The sequence below is a fragment of the Bos grunniens genome, chromosome 7, assembly GCF_055505025.1.
Source record: "Bos grunniens cultivar Pamir isolate PY7600 chromosome 7, Bosgru_T2T1.0, whole genome shotgun sequence".
NCBI classification, from domain to species: domain Eukaryota; kingdom Metazoa; phylum Chordata; class Mammalia; order Artiodactyla; family Bovidae; genus Bos; species Bos grunniens.
Window position 1 is genome coordinate 93083259 of NC_141171.1, and position 25792 is coordinate 93109050.

The window sequence follows — 25792 nt, forward strand, 5'->3', positions numbered from 1 at the left end:
GATGGAAGCTCAATTCAGAGAATAAGCTCTGGGAAAATACACCAACCAAAGACATTCAAACATTATCGTGATATTTCAGTTTTAGTCTCACCACGGGGAGGCGGATCCTGGTCAAGAATATTCGAATCTCTGAGTCACGATTATTCAACAGGTGCCCTTTGCTATCCTGCACACTTCAGCTGCCACGCTGCCTTTGCCTAGTTTTCACAGGGTCATGCCGCTAGTGTAAAACAGCTCCCAGCATGGCTGAGTTTCTCTTGTAGCACGGACTTGTCTTAGAGTTTGGACAAAACGACTCTTGAGACAACAAAATTGACCAAACTATGAGGAAAAAAAATTATCTTTGGGGATAACTCAGCAGTGACTTTGCACACCAAAAAGGGGGCAAACATTTTGTGCAAGCAGCACTGTGTGAGAAAACAGACTAAATTGTTAACCTATGAAATATTTAATATTTGTATGTCTTAAGAGATAGAACAATAGAGTTTTGAAGCTGACTGACCGCTAAACTGAGGAATTCACAGAAAATTTTCATTGTTATACTGTGGCAAATAGAGGATCATTTTATCCTGAAACGTATTGTAATTCACGTTACTATACAAAGGCTGTTTTGTAATCAGTTTATCGAGGCTATTTTAGAGGAAAGAAACCCCCTACCGTAAGATACCAAAGTCTTTCCCCTTTTTACTTTCCTGGCCCTTTCTGATCAAGTTTGGATCAAGCTGATTTGAAACGATTTTTGTACAATCGATATTTTAATAGAAATTTGGTTTGGGCCGTCTTGCCTACTCAGAATGGAATACTTTTGTCCTCAAAGTCGATTCAAGAGACTAGATGATTAGAACAGGGTTCAGGAGGCAGGGAAGAGATTTCACTCAAAGTCCAACAAGTGAGGCAAGTTTCAGTAAAGGAAGGTGCAGTTGGAAATCTTTAAAAACTAGTCTTAAGCGTGCTGACTTATATGTTGCTAGGGAGATGACGCAATGAAAAGACACCAGCGGAAAGTGATCTTTATTGTACTTTGCTTAACCCTACGGTAAAACGGAGATCCAAACAGTGAGACCTGCGGAAATTTGGATCTTGGAGTTGAGGTCTGAAAGTAGGAAAAGAGGTAATGGTGGGTACTGAGCCAGGCGCGCCCCCTCTTTAGTGCTGTCAGATAAGTTTCTGGCAAGCTCTTTAGCACGCCGCGGACCGGGCGCCCGCTGCAGAGCCACCTGCTACCGGGAGGTAATAAACCAGCACCTGGGTGCACCCCGGGGAAACGGCTCTAGTCCCAGACAGAGCCGTGCGACCGAGGGCCCAATGGGTCTGGACGTACAGCTCTCGGACCACAGGTCTCTCGTGGCTGAGATCACCAGCCCAGGGAGGATGAAGCTCATAGCACAGAGCTCTTAAAGCGGTGAGCCGGTACAGCTCTGGCCAGCTTATAGGTGGTGGTGAAAAGTTGGTCAAAGTTGCGGCCAAGACTTCTACCACAAGCGACTGAGAGTGGCGCTGCTTTCATGATAAAGTAGATGCAAATTTCGGGGAGCAGGCAAATGGTGTGTCAACTCTGGGGCACTCTAGTTAACACCGGGCACGGAGCAAGCAAGCCTCTCCACCCACGAACTGTAGACTTTTAAAACCCATTGTCGCTTTGGGCTCAGATCGTAAGATTTTGAGCCAGTTTCCTACGGTGAGGGGGTGGTCGGAGAGAGGAATCAGGCGAGGGCTGCAACTTCGGGGTTCTGGCGGAGGGGAGCGGGAAGGGGGGCGCGCTGGGTGCTGTCCATGGTGCTGGGAAGAACGCGGCTTCATTTCGCTTCTTTTTGCGGCACCCAAACCGAGCTCAGGTGTAAAAGAAAAAAAAAAAAAGAGACGGAGAAACCGAAAACTTTAGCTGCTGAGATATTTTTTTCTTCCCATGAATGTGGAAAATACGCATAATGATGTATAATTTAAACAGCTCTCTACGAGAGTTCTACCCTATTTCTCTGTCTGCACAGCTGAGTCAGCAGTAACTGGTCATTACAGGACGGTTTCCTCCCTAAAGTGTTCCAATTTTTCAAAGTAATGTAATTATCAATTACTGACATACAAAGTAAAGAGGAAGGAGGAAAGAAGAAAGGGTGATTTGAGACTTTAAACATATCCAAAGGCATTTAGCTATTTTCAGGTTTGATATCATATACTAATACAACCGCATGACTTAGCCCATTAGATGAGCTTACTGAGAAATTATTTTTAAAAATATCATATATTTAAGTAATTCTCTAAACTTCATGCTAGCCAAATACTGCAGTTATGTTTTTTGTTAGCAAGAATAAAAGAAGTGGTTTATGTATTGTTGTGTGTGTGTGTGTGTGAATCTGAAATGGCTGATTTCACTTTAAGCTTCAAAATGGTATTATAATAACTGCATTCTCTTAAAACAAATTAGATTTCTTAAAAGACAGGTGTCCAGAAAGACAATATACAAATAGAAAGTATTTCAAAATTAGAATAAAGAACTAAATAGAAACATTGCTTACCTAGGAAGCAAAGCATACTTCTTTTAAGAAAGAGAAAAAAACATATATAGGTTTTACATATGTGTAAAATACATGTTTTTTACAAAAAGTTTGTATGTGTAATGTGTGTGTGTGAAACTATGTGATGAAATTTCAGGTAGAATAGTAACTATGTTTGGTCAAACCAAAAGTGTGAAAAACATGGCTAATTGTGTTAACATGAAAAATGTTAGCCTTAGCAACTTGAATCCATGTGACAATGAAGAAGGGACAAGAATTCAAACAGCTGACACGATGATCAGCAGCAACTGACAGCATCTCATTTGATATTTGATATCAAGCACCAGATCAATATTTGTGAGATCAATGCAATTTTAATGGTTTTCTTTTGAAACTGTATGAAAGCCAAATTGTGACACTCTGTGCTAGGGTTATTTTTAGAGATGGCTATTCCAGGGGATGATATTAAGTAATTTACTGAGGCAAAGCAAAAAAAAAAAAAACCAACAAAAAAAAAACAAGCAAAAGCAACAACCCCCCCCCCCCAAAATCTCAAAGCCAAAACCACCAAAACAAACCGTCAATATTTCTTCAGTTGGTAAATCCTGATTATCAGTACCCAGAGAAGGTAGGAACATTTATTGGAAAAAAGCCATGTAATCATAGTTAAAACAAAGAAGAAAGCAACCCTTTGGGAAACTCTTTGGAGGTACATGAAGATGAACTGAATCAGAGGTACCTTTTTCAGGCACAATGGGATTAGGTAGTACTTGAGCAAAAAGAAATGAAAATGATAAAAAGAGAATGCTAGCCCTTTCAGCTATAGGGGCAACTGCTCCATGTGTAGAATTCTGTGTGAAGTAACAGATTTTTCTGTGTCCTAGGCAGAAGAGAAAACTGAGAGCCCTGAAACTCATCGTAAGGTCCCACAAAGGTCACAAGGAGGGAAAAAAAGTAATTAGGTATACATATTGCCTATTATTTTCCTTTTAAGTTTGTACATTAAAAATAAAATGCAAATTGATCTCAGCCGCTCATAGGTCCCCAACCTATAAATCTTTAAATGGTAATCAAGAAGGGTTCTACTCTTTATTTTTCAGTCTTTACTGCTTAGTCAGACAGCAGTGTTAACATTTGCTTACTAGCTCATTCTGACAGAAAAGCTAAACTTTATTTGTATTTACAGATTCAGTTTTGAGGAATTTTCACGCAGAGGAATCCAAGACAAACAGCAGATTCTGGGGAGGCAGATGAAGGGTGGTGCAGAGAGAGTATAATAAGCAGGTGCACATTTTGGAAAGACAGTAGCAAGGTGAGATGTGCTGTGCTCCTGATAAGCAGATGTTTAAGTTTTTGCACTAAAAAAGAAGAGTTTTCCACTTGTAATCCAACTTTAATTAAGAACTTGGGAGAGATTGGTTTCTTTTTTGCTTGAAGTAATGGGACACTTTGGGAAATTTCAGATGCCTGACCTAAAGACTTCTCCCTCTCCAAGACAGAGAATAAAATACTTCAAAACCATGTACTTCTTAAAATTTTTAGCTCAATGTTTCTTTTTCTAATGTTTTTCTTGATGAAAGTAAATTACATGATAAATTGTTAATTTATTATTACTAACAGGTCACTTTAAAAAAAGGCATTGCATTTTATGCTTTTAAGTGAAATACAGACCTAGTCCTTTTGCAATAGAATTAAATCATGCACCTAGTATGCTCCTTAAAAGCCTAGGTAAAAGTATATTTTCCAGGATTTTGAATAATTCCATAACAAACAGTCACTCTGCATGTGTCTTTGTGTTGTATTTTATTTCAAGTCTGGCCAATTGCCTATAAACTAAAGACACCAATGGTTTATATCAACTCTTCTTTAATGAAATAAAGTCAACCTTACACACATTACATACAGATAATTTACAGATGCAAATGAACTTGAGGCATTCAAAATGTTTATTACAATGTCTTGCAGAATTTCAACAGGAAAAATTTATTTAAGAGAAAGTAAATTTACAAACAATCCTCGTGACCAACATATATGGACTACCTACTAGGTTACCTGCACTGAAAAGATACACATATACTGTATATGTTGTCTATCCTGGTGGAATGGCCATATATGCCCCATGGATGGATACGTACATGTCTGTGTGTACACATACACACAGATATATATGCATATATACATATTTTTCTGTTAGGTCTTAAAAAAACCCTGAGTATTTCAAAAAAGGTAATGAACTTTATATTCAATTGCTGTTAATTTGGACTTCAGTTTGGCTCATCATAATTTGACCAATAATTTTTACCTGTTAGCATGAAGGGCAATACTTAGAATTTAAAAGTTTAGCGTTCCAAAAATGCTGCTCTTCTTAAGCCACTTTGAAGTAATGCTAGTCAGTTTAAGATCCAGATCTACATGTTAATCTCTAGTTTTGCCTTCAAACAGAATTCAGTTACAAAGAACTTGGAAAGATTTTGAATCTATTCAGGAGGGGAAAACTCTTTAATTTTCTGAGGAGTAAAAACTCCCCAAGAAACTTCATATAGCTTCTTAGATTTTGCTTAGCATACGTGATAAAACATTGATTGTTGCAGTTTGGTGACCCATGAAATTTGGGGGTTAGTTTTCTCTTCAGACCAGAGCATATAATTATGCAAATAAAGAGCTGTCACTGATCTAGTGAAATACTCACAAACACATGCACTCTGAAATTGGACAGAAAAGTGAAAATGGTTGGTGATGTGATGGTGCCATGGTTTGTTTTCCTGCCAAGTTTCTATCCAAGTTCATTATTCAAATTGTAAACTTTAAAAAGAGACATATCATTCGTGGGGGTGTTGGTTGTCTTTTCATTTCGGATTCTTTGTATTGGTACTGCAGGCTGGCTACAAAGTACAGTTCAACATTATTTTACCTATGACAGTCTCCCATATTACCCGATGCATTAGCCAAGGAAGAAAAAGTGGAATGATCTGGAAAGAAAAATGCAGGGCCTCTCTAGATTTCTCTCTAGAAACATGTTTCATGTCTGTTTCAAATAGAACTCAACAATACAAAGAATATAATGAAAGGTTTTTTTTTTTTTTTAAACAAATCTCAAGGCAAAGGACTGGGAAAAGTTGCCTGGAAGGCCTCATGGATTAAGTCAAATTTCCATTTTCAAGCTTTTTTCCATTCAAAGGGAAAAGGCTGGTCACTGCATGATATCCACTTAATGGTCAAACTTTCAGGACGATTTTCTCCTATCTAGCAATTAAAGCCCACTACATAATATTTGGTGACTTTAACCTTTAAGGTTCATTTATAATTACCACTCCTCTAAAACCTTTGTGCTAAGAATTAACAAGAGTTCTTGAATGTAACCATGCTCTTTGGCATCAAGGTCTCCCAATTCCAGAGTTACCATTGCGCAGGCTGTTGCATAATTTCAGATGTCACAGACAGCTCCACTGATGAAATCTGAGAAGGCTCATGTCAGACCACTGACTGCTAAAGACATCACTGCATGAAAGATCAGTGGTGTGAAACTTTAAAAACATCGATCCAAATGAATCAATTAAATCAACATTCATCCCTCCTAAGTGTGAGGTTTAAAACTATCATTGTTGCCTTTTTTTTTTTAACCCTACATAGATTTTGAGATAAACGCTGGAATGCTTTGATGGCTACTTCTATTCTCGAATCTGTTAATCGACTTTGTGCTATTTTCCTCTTTTCAACGTCTTCCACTTGGTGTACATTCTTTACTTTTAGTACAGTGCATGACAGTTGCAGTGCTTTAAATCTAAAACCGCCTAACAAAGCTGACGCTTTAGGTAGGGTAGCTTTAAGCTCTGTGAAGTGTTGATTAAAAACCCTTTCCCAGACTCAAACTGATCTTTTTGGAGATTAATAGAATATTAGATAAAAGGAAGACGAACAATTCAAGAGACTCCCACTCAGTCACACTATACAAGGAAGGAAGGAAGGAAGGAAAGTATTCAATTTTTGAAAGGGGGTACCTCCTGGAGTCTTTTATTTTATATTATTATACCTCCTAATAAGTAATCATGAAATAACCACCACTATTATCCTTTTTTGCCACCCATATTTCAAAAATGAGACTATTTTACATTTATTTAAAGACTTTTTTTTCTCTATAGAGGCATAGGCAAAGTTTTTGAGAAAATTTTAGACTTTCTGTAATAGTAATCTTTCTGAAATGAGCTAGGATTACAGACACCGAAAGGACCCTGTCAGTTTACAGTTACAATCCATGATTACAACGGGAGACACACATGTGTCTGGATCGGAACCCGCCCCCACCCCCGCCCCCCGGTAATCCAGAGAAAAATGAAAAATTCTAATTTATTAGCACTGATAATACAGGAAACATTATTTTGTCATCCACACTCCCTCAAAGGAGTTACAGGTTTTAAAGAAGGAAAAGCTGTGAAATACATGTAAACAGGATATTTTTAGATTAGAGGTAATAACACATCCAGGATCTATATAGGGATTTGGGAGCAATTTAATCTCAGCAGACTCCTTCTGGAAAACACATTTGTTTACCATATATAGTAAAATATATCTTATAAAATGATAGTTTAACAACAGGTTCTAATTTCCTTGTAGCTAAGGAGATATTTCAGGTCTTAAAAACAAATGTTAGCTTTGTGAAAGTTCCAACCTAAAGAGTGACTCAACTGAAGTTAGGATATTACTTTACAGCAATAATAATAGTAATAATAAGCAGCTGTAAGGTTTATAATATTGATAAATGCTGTCCCATCATTCTTTTTAAGTTTCTGCTTTTATTGACCTCTATATGTGATAAAATGAACTTCTGAACAAGAATAACACATCACTGAATATTGGGAAAATTATTTTTTATTTTAAAATAGTAAACAGAAATATATCATATATAGGAAACTCCTGTGCTTTAGTTTTCTTTTGGTATAAACAATAAAGTAATCCAAGTTGAAGCACAAGGTAGAAACTTGAGAAAAGAACAATTATTACAAGTACATCTCCTCCTTCCCCATTCAAATATCCATGAAAACCTTTAATGGCTGTATGGTTATGTATCTTTAGAAAGCTCCAAAGCCAGGATCTGGCTTTTAAGTTTTAACAGGACTATTCTGAACCTTAGATTTATCAGCAACTCCTTGCTTCCCATTACACTTCCTCTAAGAACTCACTATACAGTTAAAAAAAGAAAGATAAAAACCCACTTCCAAACTTTAAACCTCTACTCTGCTGAAAACTTGTTTAAAGAAATCAGAATGGGAGATCAGAGCAGAAATTTTGTTAACCCTTTATCTCGTTCAAGCAGGCAGGCTACTACCAACTAACTTGTTATTCTTGGAAAATTGAGGTGAATATAACAGTATTATATTCATACCAAGAAACCTGTAATCAACAGGTTATAAAAAATTCCACATTACAAGGAATCTTACTAATAATCAGCTGGAAGTCTAGGGCGGGATGCCTAGCTCTCTCGCGGTGGCAACAGCTTAGATCCACAAGTAGAAACTGTATTTACACAACTTAAGTTTGCAAATAGCTCTCTATAGATAGTGTAAATAAGGCCTAATAACACAGTAGTTTTAAAGGCAATTTAAACAGTGATTTACTCCAGTTACCAGTAAAGGTTTTTAAAGAAAGAGGTGAGAAAACTGAAGAGAAGGAATAGGAGTGATTTGGTTTATAACCCGAGCGTATTTGCTCTAATTCAGTTGTAGAAGCTTCACAAACCGACTACTGTACAAGTGCTGATTAAAAAAAAAAAAACAATAAAATCAGTTCCCTATGAACATTTTCAGATACTGAAAACACCACACAATTTGTAACACTTTGACAAATACATACAATCAATATAAATTCTCAAAGCCTGTCAGTGGAAGGTACCATTAGTTAACACAGTTCACCATTACTTCTAAACAGAAAAGATTGCAGACCAACATGCTTGACATTGTTGGAGTTATACTTGGATAAAACGATGTTTTGATTTTCCCACCTATGCTGTTTCTGCTAAAATAACATCAAAAGATACTCATATAAGACTACTGAAGAAAGATCACCTTAACTTAGCATCATTAAAATTATGAGAACTAATTAAAGCACTTGTGTACCAAACACAGATACTATCAGTTTTAAAACTTGCTGAAATCGATTCATAATATAAAAAGAATGAGGTTTTCCTTTTAAGTTATTCTTCTGAGGAGTCAGACAGTCCTAAGTCATTTTGGGTACATTTTATCATGACCTCAAATAAGGCAGGCATATTGTTGCATATACTGTAAAAAAGGATGGAAAAATATTAAATTCAGATCCTCACTTATTAGAAACAGAATCTTCTCTAGGTAATTAAATTATACAAGCAATTAAAAAATTGATAATGTTAAGATTTAACATGTGAATTTAAAAGTCAGCAAAATCTTAACTTTTTTTTTTACCTTATACTTCACAGTGTTGTTGGCCAGATCTTAGCTGGATTAAAAAACTTAACTGTTGAAACTGTAGGGCAAAACCTTACAAAGGAGGTGGAGAACTATGAATTATACCATTGGGTTGGGAGGAGAAAAGTCTTTCATACTGTTGGAGCAGAAAACTAAAAAGAATCATCTTAGTTCCACTAAGTCTTTCAGAAGGAAAAGGTTCAAGAGCAGACAAGTTCATTTTCCTGATGAGGATAAAAAATTATCTCCCTAAAAAGGCCTAACAACCCCCCACCCCCAAAGCTCAGAACATATCAATCCACTTAAGATTAACAACAAACTTCCTCTACATTAAGATTTAAACAAGACTTAACTATGCTATCTAAATTACAATGCTACCCAATACACACTGTGTATTTTGGAAAGTAAATTCTAGTGATGAAGTTGGAAATTTCACTGAAAATGAAACCTTTCACTCATACACTTAAACGATTTGCTCATCATTATGCACTGGTTTGAACACTCTTCTGCAATTAGAGACCTGTGTAAAGTCTCATATTCAACTGGCAAGGATTTTCCGCCATAACGTGGATTCGGTACTTTATCCATTTTTTGGGGGTGTGTGTGTGTGTGTGTGTGTGCACTTCTGGTCTCAAAAATAAGATTGTTAGGGAAAGCACAAGTTGCCCCACTCAAACTACACAGTACATCACCGCATGCATGTTCTGAATTTGAACTTGGCTTTGGGGGGTTTGAGTTTGGTTTTGGATGGGTAACTGTATAACTTCTTAAAAAAAAAAAAGAAGTCCTTAGGGAAAATTCTATTGAAAATGGAGTTTTTAAGTCTAGAATAAAAAGTTTGCTTGGGTTCGGAGAGAGAAAAAAGATTCTATTGAAAATGGGAGTTTTAAGTCTAGAATAAAAAGTTTGCCTGGGTTCGGAGAGACAAAAAATGGACACGATTCTGGGTAAAGTGTGTGTGGGGGGGGCGGGGGGGGCGGGGGTTGGGGGCCGTGGGAGCGGCGCGACGCGGCGGCGGCGGGCGGTAGGACCGCGCGGACGCCGCTCGCCCCGCCGCGCCCGCTCGGGCTCCGTCGGGACCGTCTGAGGCGCGCGGGCCGCGCCGGGCAGGGCGCCGTCAGCCTCTGTCTGCGCGGAGCCGCGGGCTCGGCCCGCAGGAAGCGCCGGCGCGACCGGTGGATCCGGATTGCTTTGACAGTGCACTCATCTAGAAATAATGCCGAACGCCGTTTAGATGTGTCTCTCTCTATATATATGTATCACGGCCCTGTGGCCCGAGGGGGAAAACAATCTAATGAGGGGCTGGGAGTCGGCTCGCCGGGCCCGGCGGGGTGTGTGTGTTTGTGTGTGAAGGGGTGAGGCGGGCGGACTCCGGCTCCGGGGGCGCTTCCTCGCCCCCCCCTCTACCGCCCCCCTCCGCGTCCTCGCTCTCGCTCTCCTCTTACAGCTCTTCGTGCTTTATTCGGTGCGAGCGCCGCGTCAGAGCCGGCTTGAGGGAGCTGCTCTTGGCCTCGGAGGCTTCGGTGAAGAATTTGAAAATAGACGGGAAGCTCTTCCAGGAAGTGAGCTCGTGGCGGTCGGTGCCTGAAAAAACGCACAGACAGGGGAAGGGGTAGGGGGGTTACGCGGTGGCCTCGCGCGCCGCAGGCGCGGGAGGAGGGGCGGGGGGACACTGGGCCGCCGATCGTCGGTCCCGGAGACCGCGTCCCCCCCCCCCCCCCCCAGCATTCCCCAGCCCCCGCCCTTCCGCGGCCTGCGACCCCCTGGGGTCGACCCCTGGGGACCACCCCTGTACCTGAGGGCTCACGTGGGTCCCCCCCCCGCCCCGCGGGGAGGCTCGCAGGCCGACTCCGCGGCTCCGCCCGCCCGGGTCCGCGACCCCGGGACTCCGCCGTCGCGGGCCGGAGCCCCCCCAGCACGGCCACCCCCCGACCCTGATGCGCGGCCGCGGCCCGTTAGTCTCCCAGCGGTCGCCCGAGGCGCGGCCTCAGCCCCCTGCGGGCCAATCGAGGCGCGGGGCGGGGAAGGGCCACTCCCTCTCCCGCCGGGGAAAACCACCCACCGCCCCCAGGCCCGGCGCGCGCGGGGATTGGTCTCCCCGGCGCGGCTCGGCGTCCCGGCCGCGGCCGCACCCACCGCGGAGCACTCACGGTTCTTTGCTTTCCGAGAGAAGCAAACACGTCCGAGTTTAGTGTCCCAGCAGCTTACGTGTTTTTTCTTTTCCTTTTTTTTTTAACAGATCTTAGGGGACAGTTTTACAGAAGCTAAACAAAACCCCTCAATGTTTCAAGGCAGTCACTAGTAAAACAGCCTCTAGGCCCCTCTATGTTGTCAAGAGGAATGCAACTCACCAAATGAAAGTTAAGTGGTCAGTTTATGGAGCTCTTTAATTTTACTACAGCTTCTTTTCTGTGGGCTTCAGTTTCATGCTAATGTAAATTTGTTTTTTTTTTTTTAATAAAATCTTCAGTTTGAGACAGACCAAAATAATAATAATAATAACATTGATGTAGACAGAAGAGATGAGGCCGTTAACCTGTTTTTGACTCCTTGGGATAGCTTACATCGTTTTACTAATAGCTGTATAAACGGAACACTTTTTAAACAAACAAACAAAAAAATGACAGCAACAAAGACTGTCCCCCTAGAAATAATGAGTGAATAGCTTTGAAACGGTTGAAATCGCTTCCTAGATCACTCAATTATGCAGAGGGACACTGCCTGGAAGTCTCTGGATTCGGGGCCTCTGTCTGATACTTTAACATTGTTAATGATAATTCTTTAGTCTGTAATAGTAGGTCATTGCTATGGTTACTCTACAATGGTGCAACACTTTGCTTTCCCCTTCAGCTATTCGCTGAGTCCTGGTAACCACATTTGTTGCCTAGCAACAGTTTTGTGACAGTATCACAATCTGGGAGTTACAACAATAAGGATGCTATGGCTGCCTCGACCAGAGAGCAGAAAGCTATATTCTGTGCCTGTGACTTAGCTGTGGGAGCTGGCCTTACTAGAGAGCCCCTCTTTTAATAGGTGTCCTCAGAAGGATGCTCTCTACCCTCCTGTCCTCTACAGATTGGCCAAATGAACCTGCATTTGGAACTAAGATCTAGTACTGAAGTCATATCCGTGAGAAATATCCCCCAACACTGCTGTGTTCAGACTGAAAAATGAGGTCATCTTTCCATTTGCTTACTCATTTTGGGCAAAATTCAATGTTAGTCAGGGGGAGAAAGAAGATGAGTGTAGGTTTATCCTGGCAAATCCTAACGTGCCTGACTGGATTTTGATGTCTTAGTAGAATTCTTGGGGAAAAAAAAATTATATATATGTGTGCCTGCATCAATAAGTGTAAAATTTCAAGTTCTTTAGAATATATTTAACTTCCTGATATTTATTGTCAGTATATAACTTTCACTGATTTATTCAGCTAACAGTCTTAAAGACTTCCTTTGAATTTGGAGTCATTTATATTCTCCAAATACAAAAGAAGTTTGTGAGCAGTTCTAGATAAGCTCAGACATACCTACTTTAAATAATATTTCATGGGTATGTTTAGAAGGGGGCCCAGTTTCTGGACCGGTTTATGAAATGACCAACCCTGTTTCTAGAGTCTTGTAAGTCCAGTTTCATTTCAATAATAATTATTAGTAGCACTTATAATGAAAAAACATTTTTTAAGTCAATTGTATTGACTATTCTCTGATGCATACTACATGGAAACACCCATCCCCAAACACAATAGGGAAAAAAAAAGGTGTTAATTGTCTCTTTTCCTTCTCATTTCCCATGCTTCCAGGCTCATTTGGCATTTCCTCCGTAGTGATCACACTTAGACTTACTAATGTTATCAAGGCTATGATGAATTTGTAAGCTTTCTTAGGGAGCTCCTCTCATAATTCCTCCCACCCCTTGAAAACCAATTCAATGTATGAATCTAGAGGGACCTAAGGAGTCAAATGGTCTGAAGCAATTTTAACGCCTTTATTTTTTTTCTTTCCTGGTGACAGTCTTTATGAAGGATGAACAAATTTCCCTGGTGATAAAGTCACTACAAAGGCTTTTTAGTTTTAGCTTATGATGACTCTCTGCTTGATTAGTCTTGGGCTGAAAAGACCAAAGTCCCTGAGATAACTGAAGACCTGCACTGGCCCTCAGTATTTACCCTTGCAATTTAAGAGAATAAATAATGAGAATGTGTGCTCTGTCAGAGGAAGGGAAATTGCTAGGAGTAAAGTAATAAGCAAGGTGGGTTAGAAACTGAATTATGAAGAAGGAAGTTGGGGAGGGAGAATTCTCCCTGAACTAAGGAGTGGTAACATAAATATCTTATATAAAAATGGCTTTCTTTTCTAAATTACTGAAAGTAGATTTTTAATAATTTAAAAATAGCATTTGGAAGTTAGGTAGTTGCATGTCCATCTGGGGCTGTGTATGCACGTTTCAAAAACATGTTTGGAGACCATTTTTGAAAATTCAAGGCCAAAGGTCAATCAAAATATTCAAAATTAGTATGAATATCCACCCATAGCAATACTAACAGAATGGAAACTTCAGACAGCAGCTTTCTAGTAATTAAGAAATATACCACTTTAGGGGAACTTCTTCCGTCAGGATGGGAACACAAGGCCATTATATCATCTGTTCATAAGAGCAAATAAAGGGGGAAAGTCTAGGCTAACTAAAAAAGCAGCCATTTATTAATAAACGGCAGTGATGTGTAGGTATCATGGAAACTAGTCCAGTCAGCACTAACGTATGTTACTTGAAGGAGATAAACATGGTTTTATAGTTAGGCCTGGTCTTTGCTCTACCACAACTTTACCCTTAGCAAAAACTCCTCTTTTTAGGGACTGTGAACATCTTTCTCCTTTTCAAACTCCCATTTTCCTAATCTAAGTTGTTCCCACAATGAGGAGATAAAGGTTTTTCCCAGGTTGATTTTTGTATCCTTTTAGACTGGCAGGCTTTCTCTTACTGGATGATTCACCTTTGGGGCAAATTCAGTTTCCTAGTCCATAAAATCAATTCAGTATCAAAATAAATGTGCAGCGATGAACATTGGGGTACACGTGTCTCTTTCCCTTCTGGTTTCCTCAGTGTGTATGCCCAGCAGTGGGATTGCTGGATTATAAGGCAGTTCTATTTTCAGTTTTTTAAGGAATCTCCACACTGTTCTCCATAGTGGCTGTACTAGTTTGCATTCCCACCACCAGTGTAAGAGGGTTCCCTTTTCTCCACACCCTCTCCAGCATTTATTATTTGTAGACTTTTGAATCGCAGCCATTCTTAGCCAGGACATGGAAGCAACCTAGATGTCCATCAGCAGATGAATGGATAAGAAAGCTGTGGTACATATACACAATGGAGTATTACTCAGCCATTAAAAAGAATACATTTGAATCAGTTCTAATGAGGTGGATGAAACTGGAGCCTATTATACAGAGTGAAGTAAGCCAGAAGGAAAAACACCAATACAGTATACTAACGCATATATATGGAATTTAGAAAGATGGTAACGATAACCCTGTATACGAGACAGCAAAAGAGACACTGATGTATAGAACAGGCTTATGGACTCTGAAAAAAAACAAAAAACAAACAAAAAAATAGGCTCAATAGGTATTGAGGAAAAATGAATAAGACCTGCCTATTAATTAAGCGATGGCTGCTACTGGTGAATAAAGAGGAGAAATAAAGAAGTGACTTTGGTTCCAGTCACAGTGACTTGGAGGATGGTGATGGTTCAATAAAAGATAGGAAAGTCAGGAAGAGGTCTGGGCTGCAGGTCATTTACATTGTGTTTTAGGTGCTGTTCTTCAGTCTGTGAAGCTGAAGAAAGAGATCCTCATCTCTTGGATGGATTGGATGAACAGTGTTAGGGAGGTTTGGAAGAACTCAAGTGGAAGAAAAGTATTCAGTTTGGCGGTTACAAGGCCACCATGGCCCCTAGAAGGGGCAGCTTCACGGACAAAATCCAGATAACTCAGAGGAACCAAGAGCATCACTGTCCTCTGGGCCTCAGCAAGTGCTGAACTGAACACTCCCTGAGGCCCCCGCTTGTCTGATGCACTACAGTTCTCCTGGAGTTTAAGTGATGACCCATTCAGCTGTACAATAATAATTATAATAAAGACATTTCCAAGGTGGAAAATGATACAAACACAGGAGTGAGTTTAGGGTAAGGGTGGCATGGAAAAAATATACATAAGACAGAAAAATGACACGAGAATGATGCAAATACTTTTTACTCTTTTTTTCCCACACATCATTTCTAACTGGAGAGCTGCTCCTCAGAACACCATGAGTCTCATCCCATGTCCTGACTTATTCCTTGTTTCTAGGGCGCTGCATCCATCATCAGTGTCCTTTCCCTTCATCACCTGGGCTTACCAGCAGCACATAGCAACTTCTCCTACCTCATCAGTGAGGCTGGGGTTTCACACAGGAGCCTAGGCAAACACCACCCACCACCCTCAGAGTCACCCACAGCTTTCTGACCCTTGGACAAAAAAAAAAAAAAAAAAAAAATGTGCAGGATCTCAGTTCTTTATTACAAAAAAGTGCCCTTGCTCAGTCATAATCAGTGGTTCTTAATGGACATGGTAGTGGCCTCTGGGGCATTTTGGAAATCTGTAGGAAAATTTTTTGGAGGTCAAGACAATTGGGAGGAGCTTTTGACATTTATTGGGAGAAGGCCGGGGAGATGGACATCCTTCAGTTTGCAGGGCATTACAGCGTGAAGAATTGTTCTGCACTGTACATGGTTTTCAAATGTTTTGTGTAGTTGTAAAACTTGTTTATGATTATGGGCTTAGAATTTAGATTTGTTTAACAAAGTATTCCGGCATGATTCTTTAATATAACAGAATTTTCCAGGAATCAGGTACCATGTAAAGTGAAGGAATTTTGTACCTTGTGTTGTTCAGAGTATTACTAAGAATGGATTACTATATGAGAAATATCTCATCACTGGCCTCACTGCTCACAGTTCTTGAGCCACTGATAAGCACACCTGCAACTGGCCTGTATTTGTAGATGTAGAATTCCTGGTGAGCCGATGCACAGGACCCACGCAGGTTTTCTTGAGCACTTTAAATAGTGATATGCATATTATTTGGAGAAAGCAATAGCACCGCACTCCAGCACTCTTGCCTGGAAAATCCCATGGAGGGAGGAGCCTGATAGGCTGCAGTCCATGGGGTCGCTAGAGTCGGACTTCACTTTCACTTTTCACTTTCATGCACTGGAGAAGGAAATGGCAACCCACTCCAGTGTTCTTGCCTGGAGAATCCCAGGGACGGCGGAGCCTGGTGGGCTGCCGTCTATGGGGTCGCACAGAGTCGGACACGACTGAAGCGACTTAGCATGCATATTATTATGGGTTATTTTTCTTTTATTTCCTTCATATGTTAACTAGGGGGATACAAAAATTTAGCAATCTTGTAAGTAGGTGAATTATGTTATCTCTAGAATTTATTTAAGGATAGTTAAAAGCACGACAAAATATTTGTTAAAATAGTATGTTTTTAGATGATCAAGGGTCAGCTTAAATAAAAATGAAGTTAATTCTTTTTCATTACATTAGAGATTAATTTTATTATAACCTGAACCCTACCTACAGCTAGCTCTTTTATCCTTACACAGGGTAGAAAGTGCCTTTTACTTCTCTTACTTAATGTTTCTTTCACAAATACTGTTTGTCAATGACGTTGTTCATTGTGAAATAACCAAAAGGTAGTAGACAGGGGATCTTCCAATTAAAATACTACACTGAATGTTCTTTATCTCTCAATTGTTTAAAAAATGAACTATAGCAAATTTCAAGGAGGTAGAGATAGCACAAATGGTCAAAAAGGTTAGAAACTTTAAGTATAAAGGATAAGACTATAAGTCATATGAGGAAGATCAAATTGCTAAAATGTGTCAAGTTTTCCCAAAAGACTTTATGTGTCTTTTATGCATACAAACACATTCCACACACACCACACATTACAGTGTCTTGTAATGGAGCTGAGAAAGGAGGCTGCATTTATGTATCAGCATTTAGAAATTAAACAAGAAACAGTTGGAAATAGTTCTGTCAGTGGAATGCTCAAAGAATAGCATGAGAGAAGAAAACATTGCTGTCTTTTGCCTTGTCTAATGCCCCTTACTTCTTCCTACGATGACTTTAATTCAAGTGTTTCTTGCAAATCTGCCTTGTCCATACTCCTCTTCACTTGATCTTAGTGCTTAGAATTTTTTTTTTTTGGCAAAAACTATGCCAAAATATGCTACTGAGTTAGCAGCCAAAATCCTGATGTTTACTTTGGTAGATGTAGACTACTGTGAAGCTGTACCTCATTTTATGCAGTAGATGTCTTAAAAAGTTATATTTAAATATAATTTCTGTAAATAGAATATTTTTAAAGGAAGAAACAGGTTATCTACTTCTTCAGTGAATCTTTTAATAAAGTGAAGAATTCTCTGGGAAAGCAAATAATCAGTCTTCAAGTGACATCACACATGCGTGTGCGCGCGCGCACACACACACACACACACACACACCCAGATTTTCCAGAGGTGAGGTTTACTACTATAATATGATGGACAGTATGAGTAAGGTCTCATTGAAAAGATAATTTAGAAGAATTTCTTGGGCAGCCATTCACTATTCTAGTTATTGTTAGTCACCTTATTTTACATGGTCTGAAACCAAAAGGTCATGGAATAATTTCAACAATTTATGCATAATTTACATTTTAGGGTCTGGTTTAGAATAGGGAATATCACTTTTCGCAAAGTCACCTCTGAATATGAAATATCCTTTTTAATATCTTTATTTTAGGAGGAAAAACAACTATGTTTCCCTACCCTCTCCCTGACATCCCCCTCCCCTGCAAAAGAATTTGTTTTTAAAGAAAAAGATAATGAATAAATTTTATATGCTTCTTACGATAAAGGGGGAAAGGAAAAAAACAAGAAAGATATGAAACACATTAACAGGATAACATATCTATGATACTTTCAAACTGGCGAGGCTTATTTTAAAAATTGATCTTTAACAAGAAAAAGAAACATGAGCAATTAGGAAGTAATGAAGACCCTGTCAATATAGCTATGTTGATAATAACAGGTAAGGGAATTCTTGAGAAAATCTAATATATAAAAATCAGGAGGTCTGTAATATGCATTATTGAGTCCCAGTGGGATTAACTAATGAATTTATGAGCTCACCAGTGGTTATTTTTAGAAAGCTGTAAAGAATTAGAGAAATACTAGAGCATGGAAAAATAATGTGCCTTCTAAAAAGAAAGAAAACATATATTACTACTAAAATTCATTGCAAAATGAATTCTAGAGCTTCCAAGGAGAACATCATTTAAAAGAATAAATCTACCAACATTTGAACACAGAAGGGCTCCTGATGGTGACTCTCCAAGTTAGAAGGCACAAGTGTGAGACTCAGTCACGTGGGGGTGGGGGTGGGGGCAAACAAAGTGGGGTGATCACTGAGACTGAGTGAGGAAAATGCCAAGAGCAGCTCACTAAACGTGTCACATGCCTGCTTAAATTACTCGTGGAAGGAGAGACAGGCAAGTCTTCGACTGCTAACAACGCTGCAAACCCATTAAGGCTGAGATCGTGTTGAGACCCTAAAGGCAAGTCATCAAGCTTGACTAGGGATAACAGGCTGAAACAAAGGCAAAAAAATCAGTGGTAGAAACTTCTGGGTCATTCGCAGCTACTGGGAAAGTCTGTCCTTTCCTCCAGCATCTTTTCTCTCATCTATGGAAGGGGAGTGGGTGGTGGTTTGGGCACTGGGCAGCTTAAGATTCAAGGAGACAACTTTGGGAAGCAAATTTCTCAGGCAGAGTAGAGAGCCTGCAGTAGCTATGGGTCTTCAACACTAAACCTGGCAGACCTCTCTAGTGCGCCTCTCCTAGCCAATAGAAGATGGACACATTTTAGTTGCTATAATTGCTCATCAAACCCAGATAGGTGGTGTGGAAGTCCTCTTGTCTCGTGTACTACTCTTAGTGTTGTCACAAGGCCTGGCCTCCAGGAATACTGTTTCCCTGTCAAATATGAGCCCAGGTGTGGGCAAAAGTTCTCTTTTTCTAGGTTCCCCTTGTCATTTTCAAAAGTAATTTTACCAGCTCTGTGATCTACTGTGTGTATCACAACAAACTGTGGAAAATTCTGAAAGAGATGGGAATACCAGACCACCTGACCTGCCTCCTGAGAAATCTGTATGCAGGTCAAGAAGCAACAGTTAGAACCGGACAAGGAACAACAGACTGGTTCCAAATCAGGAAAGGAGTACGTCAAGGCTGTATATTGTCACCCTGTTTATTTAATGTATATGCAGAATACATTATGCGAAATGCCAGGCTGGATGAAGCACAGGCTGAAATCAAGATTACTGGGAGAAATATCAATAACCTCAAACGTGCAGATGACACTACCCTTAAGGCAGAAAGTGACGAGGAACTCAAGAGCCTCTTGATGAAAGTGAAAGAGGAGAGTGAAAAAGCTGGCTTAAAATTCAACATTCAAAAAACGAAGATCATGGCATCTGGTCCCATCACTTCATGGCAATTAAATAGGGAAACAATCGATACTGTGAGAGACTTTATTTTCTTGGACTCCAAAATCACTGCAGATGGTGACTGCAGCCATGAAATTAAGACACTTGTTTCTTGGAATAAAAGCTATGACCAACCTAGACAGCATATTAAAAAGCAGAGACATTACTTTGCTGACAAAGGCCCATCCAGTCAAAGGTATGGTTTTTCCAGTAGTCACATATGGATGTAAGAGTTGGACCATAAAGAAAGTTGGGCGCCGAAGAATTGATGCTTTTGAACTGTGGTGTTGAAGACTCGAGAGTCCCTTGGACTACAAGGAGATCCAACCAGTCCATCCTAAAGGAATCAGTCCTGAATATTCATTGGAATATTCATTGGAATATTCATTGGATGCTGAAGCTGAAACTCCAATACTTTGGCTACCTGATGCGAAGAACTGACTCACTGGAAAAGACCCTGATGCTGGGAAAGACTGAAGGCGGGAGGAGAAGGGGACAACAGAGGGTGAGATGGTTGGATGGCATCACTGATTCAATGGACATGAGTTTGGGTAAACTCTGGGAGTTGGTGATAAACAGGGAGGCCTGGCATGCTGCAGTCCATGGGGTCACAAAGAGTCGGACATGACTGAACTGAACTGAACTTACCAGAGGATCGTACGAGCACAGAGCTCTAAATAAGGAATGCAAAGAATCACGAAATAGCTGTTTCCATAGATATTTGATCGTATTATTTCCAACACAAGCAGCAAAGAGCTTTCTGGGCCTGCTTCTGATCACGAGGGCTAGTGCAGCTTTCTAGATATCTTGTCAGGCTTCCCTTTTCTTCCAGCTTCTCTGTGTTCCTCGCTACATACCCATGGCTTATGGCTGCCAGTCTGACTTTGTGTGTGTGTGTGTTTGTGTAAGTAAGAGAGAGGTGGGGAGAAAGGGAGAGAAAGTAAGAGAAGGGAAGTAAGGGGGAGGAAGGGAGAGAGAGAATGAGAAAGAGACAGCAGGGAGAGACTGAATGGATTGCAAAATACTTTATTTCTATGCAAAAGAAAATCATTTACTAGTTCACATATCTGAGTCTTCTGTGGTCCTCTTCCCTCAACCGTGGATTCTATTCTAGAGGATATATTTTGTGGGAAGTTTTTTCCATGGGTCCTGTGAGTGATATACAAAGACTCTGCTCTTGGAGCATATGTGCTGGTGGGGATGACAAGTGATAACCAGGTACACCAATGAACCTGATAATTTCAGAGTCAGAAGCACTGTAGGGGAATCTCACACACACACACACACACACACACAATGGCAGAGGTGAAGAGAACAAAGAGGAGGAGAGGTGGTCATCCATTTACACTTGATGGAAAAGACTTCTGACCCGAGACCAGAATGGAAAGAGGGAGCCAGATGCAGGTCTGGGGAGGATGCTGTAGGCAGGGTCCTGGGAGAACAAGGGCCAGGGGTGTGGGGAGGTTGGGGGCGGGGGTGCAGGGGGGGTGGGTCTGAGCAGGGGACGAGCAAGTCACAGTCAAGGAACTGAAGAGTCAGTGCCCAGAGTATGGAGGGTGAGGGGAAAGTGGAAGACGATTCAGAGAGGTGGGCAGCCTCCAAGCCATGTGAGGTTTCTCAGGCCACAGTGCAAGGTTTTGATTTTATTTCAAGTACAATGGAATTAATTTAATTTTATTCCAAGTACAAGCAGCAGAGTTTCATCAAAGGAGAAATATAATTTGTACTTAAAGAGTACCCTTTATTTTTTTTTTTTGGTAAAGACTGAATGGATTATGGGGGAGTTGGAATGATGGATTTAACCCTCCCTGATTGCACTTATCAACTCCTCCCACCTGTAGATCATTCTCCTCCCGCACACTTCAGAGTGTAAAACACACCTACTTCTGTTTCACATAAAGTGAGTTATAGTAGTAGGCAACAGTCATATGCAGTTAAGAGTTGAAAGGCAGCCTAATAAAATATTTCAAAGTAGTAGCTGGATTAGAAACAGCATTTTCCTAACAACTGTGCTCTTCTCCGCTGATGCATCTGGGTTCTTGATACTCTGGGCTGGTGTGTGTGGTGGAAAGGTACCAGGCTGGGAATGTGCTCTCACTGTGTTCCATGTCTGCAGGCCCCCAGAGGTGACTGTGGACTTACTCTCCAGGCAGGCTTTCCCACTTTCTTCGCTTCTATGAACAGACAAACCTCTCAGTCGCTTTTGATTTTGTTTTTGCTTCTTCCCTGACTCCTGATCCAATCAGTTACCAAATCCTGACAGTTATACCTCAGCAAAGTTTTTCCAATCTCTTTTTTTTCCCCTTTCTATTCCCCTGTTACCAGTCTGGATTTAATGACCTATTATTTAGCCTCCAGAAACTTCCTCCTAACAAACTTCACAGCCTTCACCCTCTTCTGTCTTGTACCCTGCTACCAGATGAAACATTCTAAAGTATCCTCTGTGTCACAGACCTCTTTCTCTGCTCAAACATATCCAATTTTCTTCAGAATCTTTCAAATTATGTAGAAATTCCTCCACGTGGTTTAAAGCCCTCCATTCCCTAGATTAAGTCTTCTTTTCTGGGTTTAATCCATCAACTGTTTTTCTATAAATATCCCCCATTCTCCCAGGCCCAGGTCATCTGACAATTTTTAAACCTTTTCAAAATCTCAGGGTCTGGGCATCTGTGATTCTGAAGTCCAGTCAGAGAAGAGATTGATTACCATGGTGAAGTTTTTGAAGGCAGTGGTCAAACTTTACTCATCTTCAACACAGATGGACCAATGTACCCTATACTGAAGTGTATACCAGCTTTTAGAGTCTAGAAATAAAATCCTCTAAAATTGGAATGTAATAGTGGTTGGATACTCTATAACCAAAACTCAAGGAGTAGAGTGTTTTTCTTGCTCTCTCCAACAAACTGAGGAGGTAGGTGCAGGTGATCCACAGCCCGCCAGTAACTAGCTGGTAAGTATAGAGTATCTCATAGTTCTACTTAACTAAATGCCGTCCTTCTCTAGTAAATACAATTTACTAGCATCAAATGACGTTTAGGACAGTGTCAGAACTGAGAACTTGCAGAGTCAAACTTTAACTGTTCAAGAGCTTGCACTCCCAAGATGTAGTGAGCTTGGTTCAAATTTAGATGCAGATAGAAACATAGCAAATATAAGATAGTAAAGACGTGGAAAGAACCCAAGATAAAAGTTCATCTAACAGTTCCATTTCACAAGTGAGAAATCTAAAGTCCAGAGCAGCTGTGACAGGCCGTAGCTATACCGACACTTTGCTTAAATACAGTTAATATTTCTAAACTGACTAAGCATTATAATAAAACATTTTCAGAGATGTCTTATTACTTTCAGATTCAGTTCAATATTTACTTCCTCTAATAAAACTTCTTTGATTCCTTACCCTACACCAACCACTTCCTTTCTTCATGTTTCAGTGTTTTGTGTATATATAGCAGATACTATATTATCATATACTTACTTTGCTTAACTAGTCATTTCATGTATGAAAATATCTTGTTTTATCTCCAAATCCTTTGAGGGTAATGCTTCAAAACTTTTTATTCCAGAAATCACAGCTGAGGCTTAATAGATATGTGTTGTATAAAAAACTGTCTAGAAATGAATTCACCAGAAACCTGATACTTATTAAATGCTATTAAGATACAATAAAACATAAATTCATAGATGTTTTCTATGGTTTTTGCACTATTTTGATGATGGGTCTTCTTTTGAAATAAAGGAAATGGAAGCATACGGAAGATCACAGCAATTAAAACTGGTGACTTTACAAAGCAAAGTGCTAGTGGTATTCTGAATACATACGTGAGTCAGATGAACCTTTGTATCTACAGCATCATTTTATATTGTTTTGTCAGACTCTCAAAAGCACAGACCTCTGCTGTGCAGCCAGTAGGAGGAGGAGGTGAAGGCAAGACAAGGTGGGAAAGTAGCCACTATAGACTGCCGCAGCCACTCAATGACTTGGGATTGTAGTAAGCCTATACACTAATTTAGGGAGAGCTGATATACCTACAATGTTGAATCCTGTAATCGGTGACTGTGATACGTCTTGCGATTTATTTAGATCATCTTTAATGTCTCTTAATGAAGGTTTATCAGTTTCTCCACAGAGGATTTGCACTTCAATTTTTTGGGTTCATTCATTTATAATCACACTTTTTATTTTTAGATAATTATAGATTCATATGCAATTGTAAGAAATAACACAAATGGATCCTGTGTCCTGCTTATGATTCCTGTTACAGGAGCACCTTATAAAACCATAGTGTAATACGACAACTAGGGTATTAACATGCTACAGTTAAGCTACAGAACTTTCCATCACCACAAAGATCACTCATGTTTCACTTTATAGCCACATCCACCTTCCTTCCAGCCTTTCTGTAACCTCTGGCAACACTAATCTGTTCATTTCTAGAATCTGGTCATTTGATGAATATTATATAAATGGAATCATGCAGTACATAATCTCATGGGACTGGCTTTTATCATTCAGCTTAATTCTCTGGAGATTTATCCAGGTTGTTGTATGAATAAATAGTTCGTTCTTTTTTATTGCTGAGTAGTGTTCCATGATAGGGATGTACCACAGTTTAACCATTCCCATTTCAAAGGTATCTGGGTTGTTTTCAGTTTTTTGGCTATTATAAATAAAGCTGCTCTAAATATTCATGTATGAATTTTTCTGTGACATAATCTTCATTTCTCTGGGATAAATGCCCAAGAGTACAACTGCTGGGCTGTATATTACTTGCATGTTTTGTTTTGCAAGAAACTCCCTCACTGTTTCCCACAGTCATCACACAATTTTACAGTCCTTCCAGCAATGTGTGAGTGATCTAGTTTTCTTTGTATCTTTGCCAGTGATGTATTAAAATCAGAGGGTCTGATTCTTCCCACTTTATTCTTCTTTTTCAAAGTTGTTTGGAACATTCTAGTTCCTGTGCCCTTTTATATAAATTTTAGAATAAAGTTATGTATGTCTACTGTACAGTAATGATTTATTTGACCTTGCCTCAAAAGGCTTCAGCTGGACCTCTGGAGTATCTGGAGATTAAAGTCAGCAATGCAGGTGGTCAACCATATCAATATGAGCTGAGTCCCAGTAAAAACTCTGGACACCATGGTTGAAGTGAGTTTCCCCAGTCTGCACTATTCTATGTGTATTTTTACACACTGTTGCTGGGAAAAGATAGCCCTAGCCAAGACGCGACTGGAAGAGGACAAATGGAAATTCATCCTTGGAACTTTCCTGGACTCTGCCCTGTGCGCTTCTCCCTGGCTAATTTTAATCTACACCCCTTTACTGTTGTAACAGTGAGCACTGTGCGTGCTCCTGGCAAATGACGAAACCTGAAGATGGCTTAGTGACGCCGACTTGTGGTTGGTGTCAGAAGTGATGGTTGTCTTGGAAACCTCAAAGGGTTGTATCTACAAAAAAATCTTGCTGGGATTTTGATAAGAATTACCTTAAACTTCTGTTATCAATCTGGGGAGAAAAGACAAGTTTACTGTGTCGAGTGAATTTATGAACATGCTATGTCCCTTAACTTTTTTTTTTTTTAGTATGACATGTTTTTGATGCTACCATAAACAGATCTTTAACTGCTTGTTGTTGGTATATAGAAATGCAATTGGTTTTTGTATAATTATTTTGTATCTAGCAAATTTCCTAAATTACCCTTGTTATCCTAAAAATTTATCTGTAGATTTTGAATTTTCTACATAAACAATCATATCTGAATAATTTCAGCTTTTTCTTTTGTAATTCTTAGAGCTTTCATTTCTTCTAGTCGTAAATTTAAGGAAACTGTGAACTATTAGCAAAATAGCCTCCAAGTGTACTCAGAACATTAACTAATAGAGACAAATGAAATATCACATAAAACAAATTATTGTGAATAATATAAATCTGGCATAAAATTATTACATTGTCTATTTTGATTGATTTTGTGATGATGCACTTTAAAAGAAAAAAACAAAGAAAAGGTTTTGTCAGGTGATGTCATCTAGTTGCTCACTACTGGTCATGAAAGTTCGCGGTCACCTTACGGCATACAGCTTCTGGAGGATCACCTGTGCTCCTGACACTGGGATGTCTTTTCAATTTAAGTCTAGAATTTGCCCTCACCTGTCTGATACTACTTTAATTTTATTCTCAGTTCTGTCCCCCAAGGCATTTCCTCTCTGAATGTCCTTTTCTTAAACAAAAAAAAAAATCACATAATCCAACTGCCTTCTACATGAGAAGAATCCTTACAGGATCCTGAACT

At 39.8% G+C, this 25792-nt stretch overlaps 1 protein-coding gene and 1 long non-coding RNA gene across 6 annotated transcripts in view; one reads left to right on the forward strand and one right to left on the reverse strand.

Annotated features, from left to right (window-relative positions):
- Window positions 1–7340: 7340 nt before the first annotated feature.
- ARB2A (ARB2 cotranscriptional regulator A) overlaps window positions 7341–25792 on the reverse strand; it is a 419837-nt gene continuing 401385 nt past the window's right edge. For all 5 annotated transcript variants that reach the window (XM_086413098.1, XM_086413086.1, XM_086413091.1 and 2 more), the window contains one exon: window positions 7341–10513. In XM_086413098.1, coding sequence (XP_086269224.1) covers window positions 10371–10513 — 143 coding nt within the window. In that variant the 3' untranslated portion in view covers window positions 7341–10370. The remainder of the gene's footprint in view (window positions 10514–25792) is intronic.
- LOC147369977 (uncharacterized) lies at window positions 11005–25445 on the forward strand. Its single transcript, XR_015168286.1, has 2 exons — window positions 11005–11297; window positions 24543–25445. It is a non-coding gene; the product is annotated as an uncharacterized LOC147369977 (long non-coding RNA).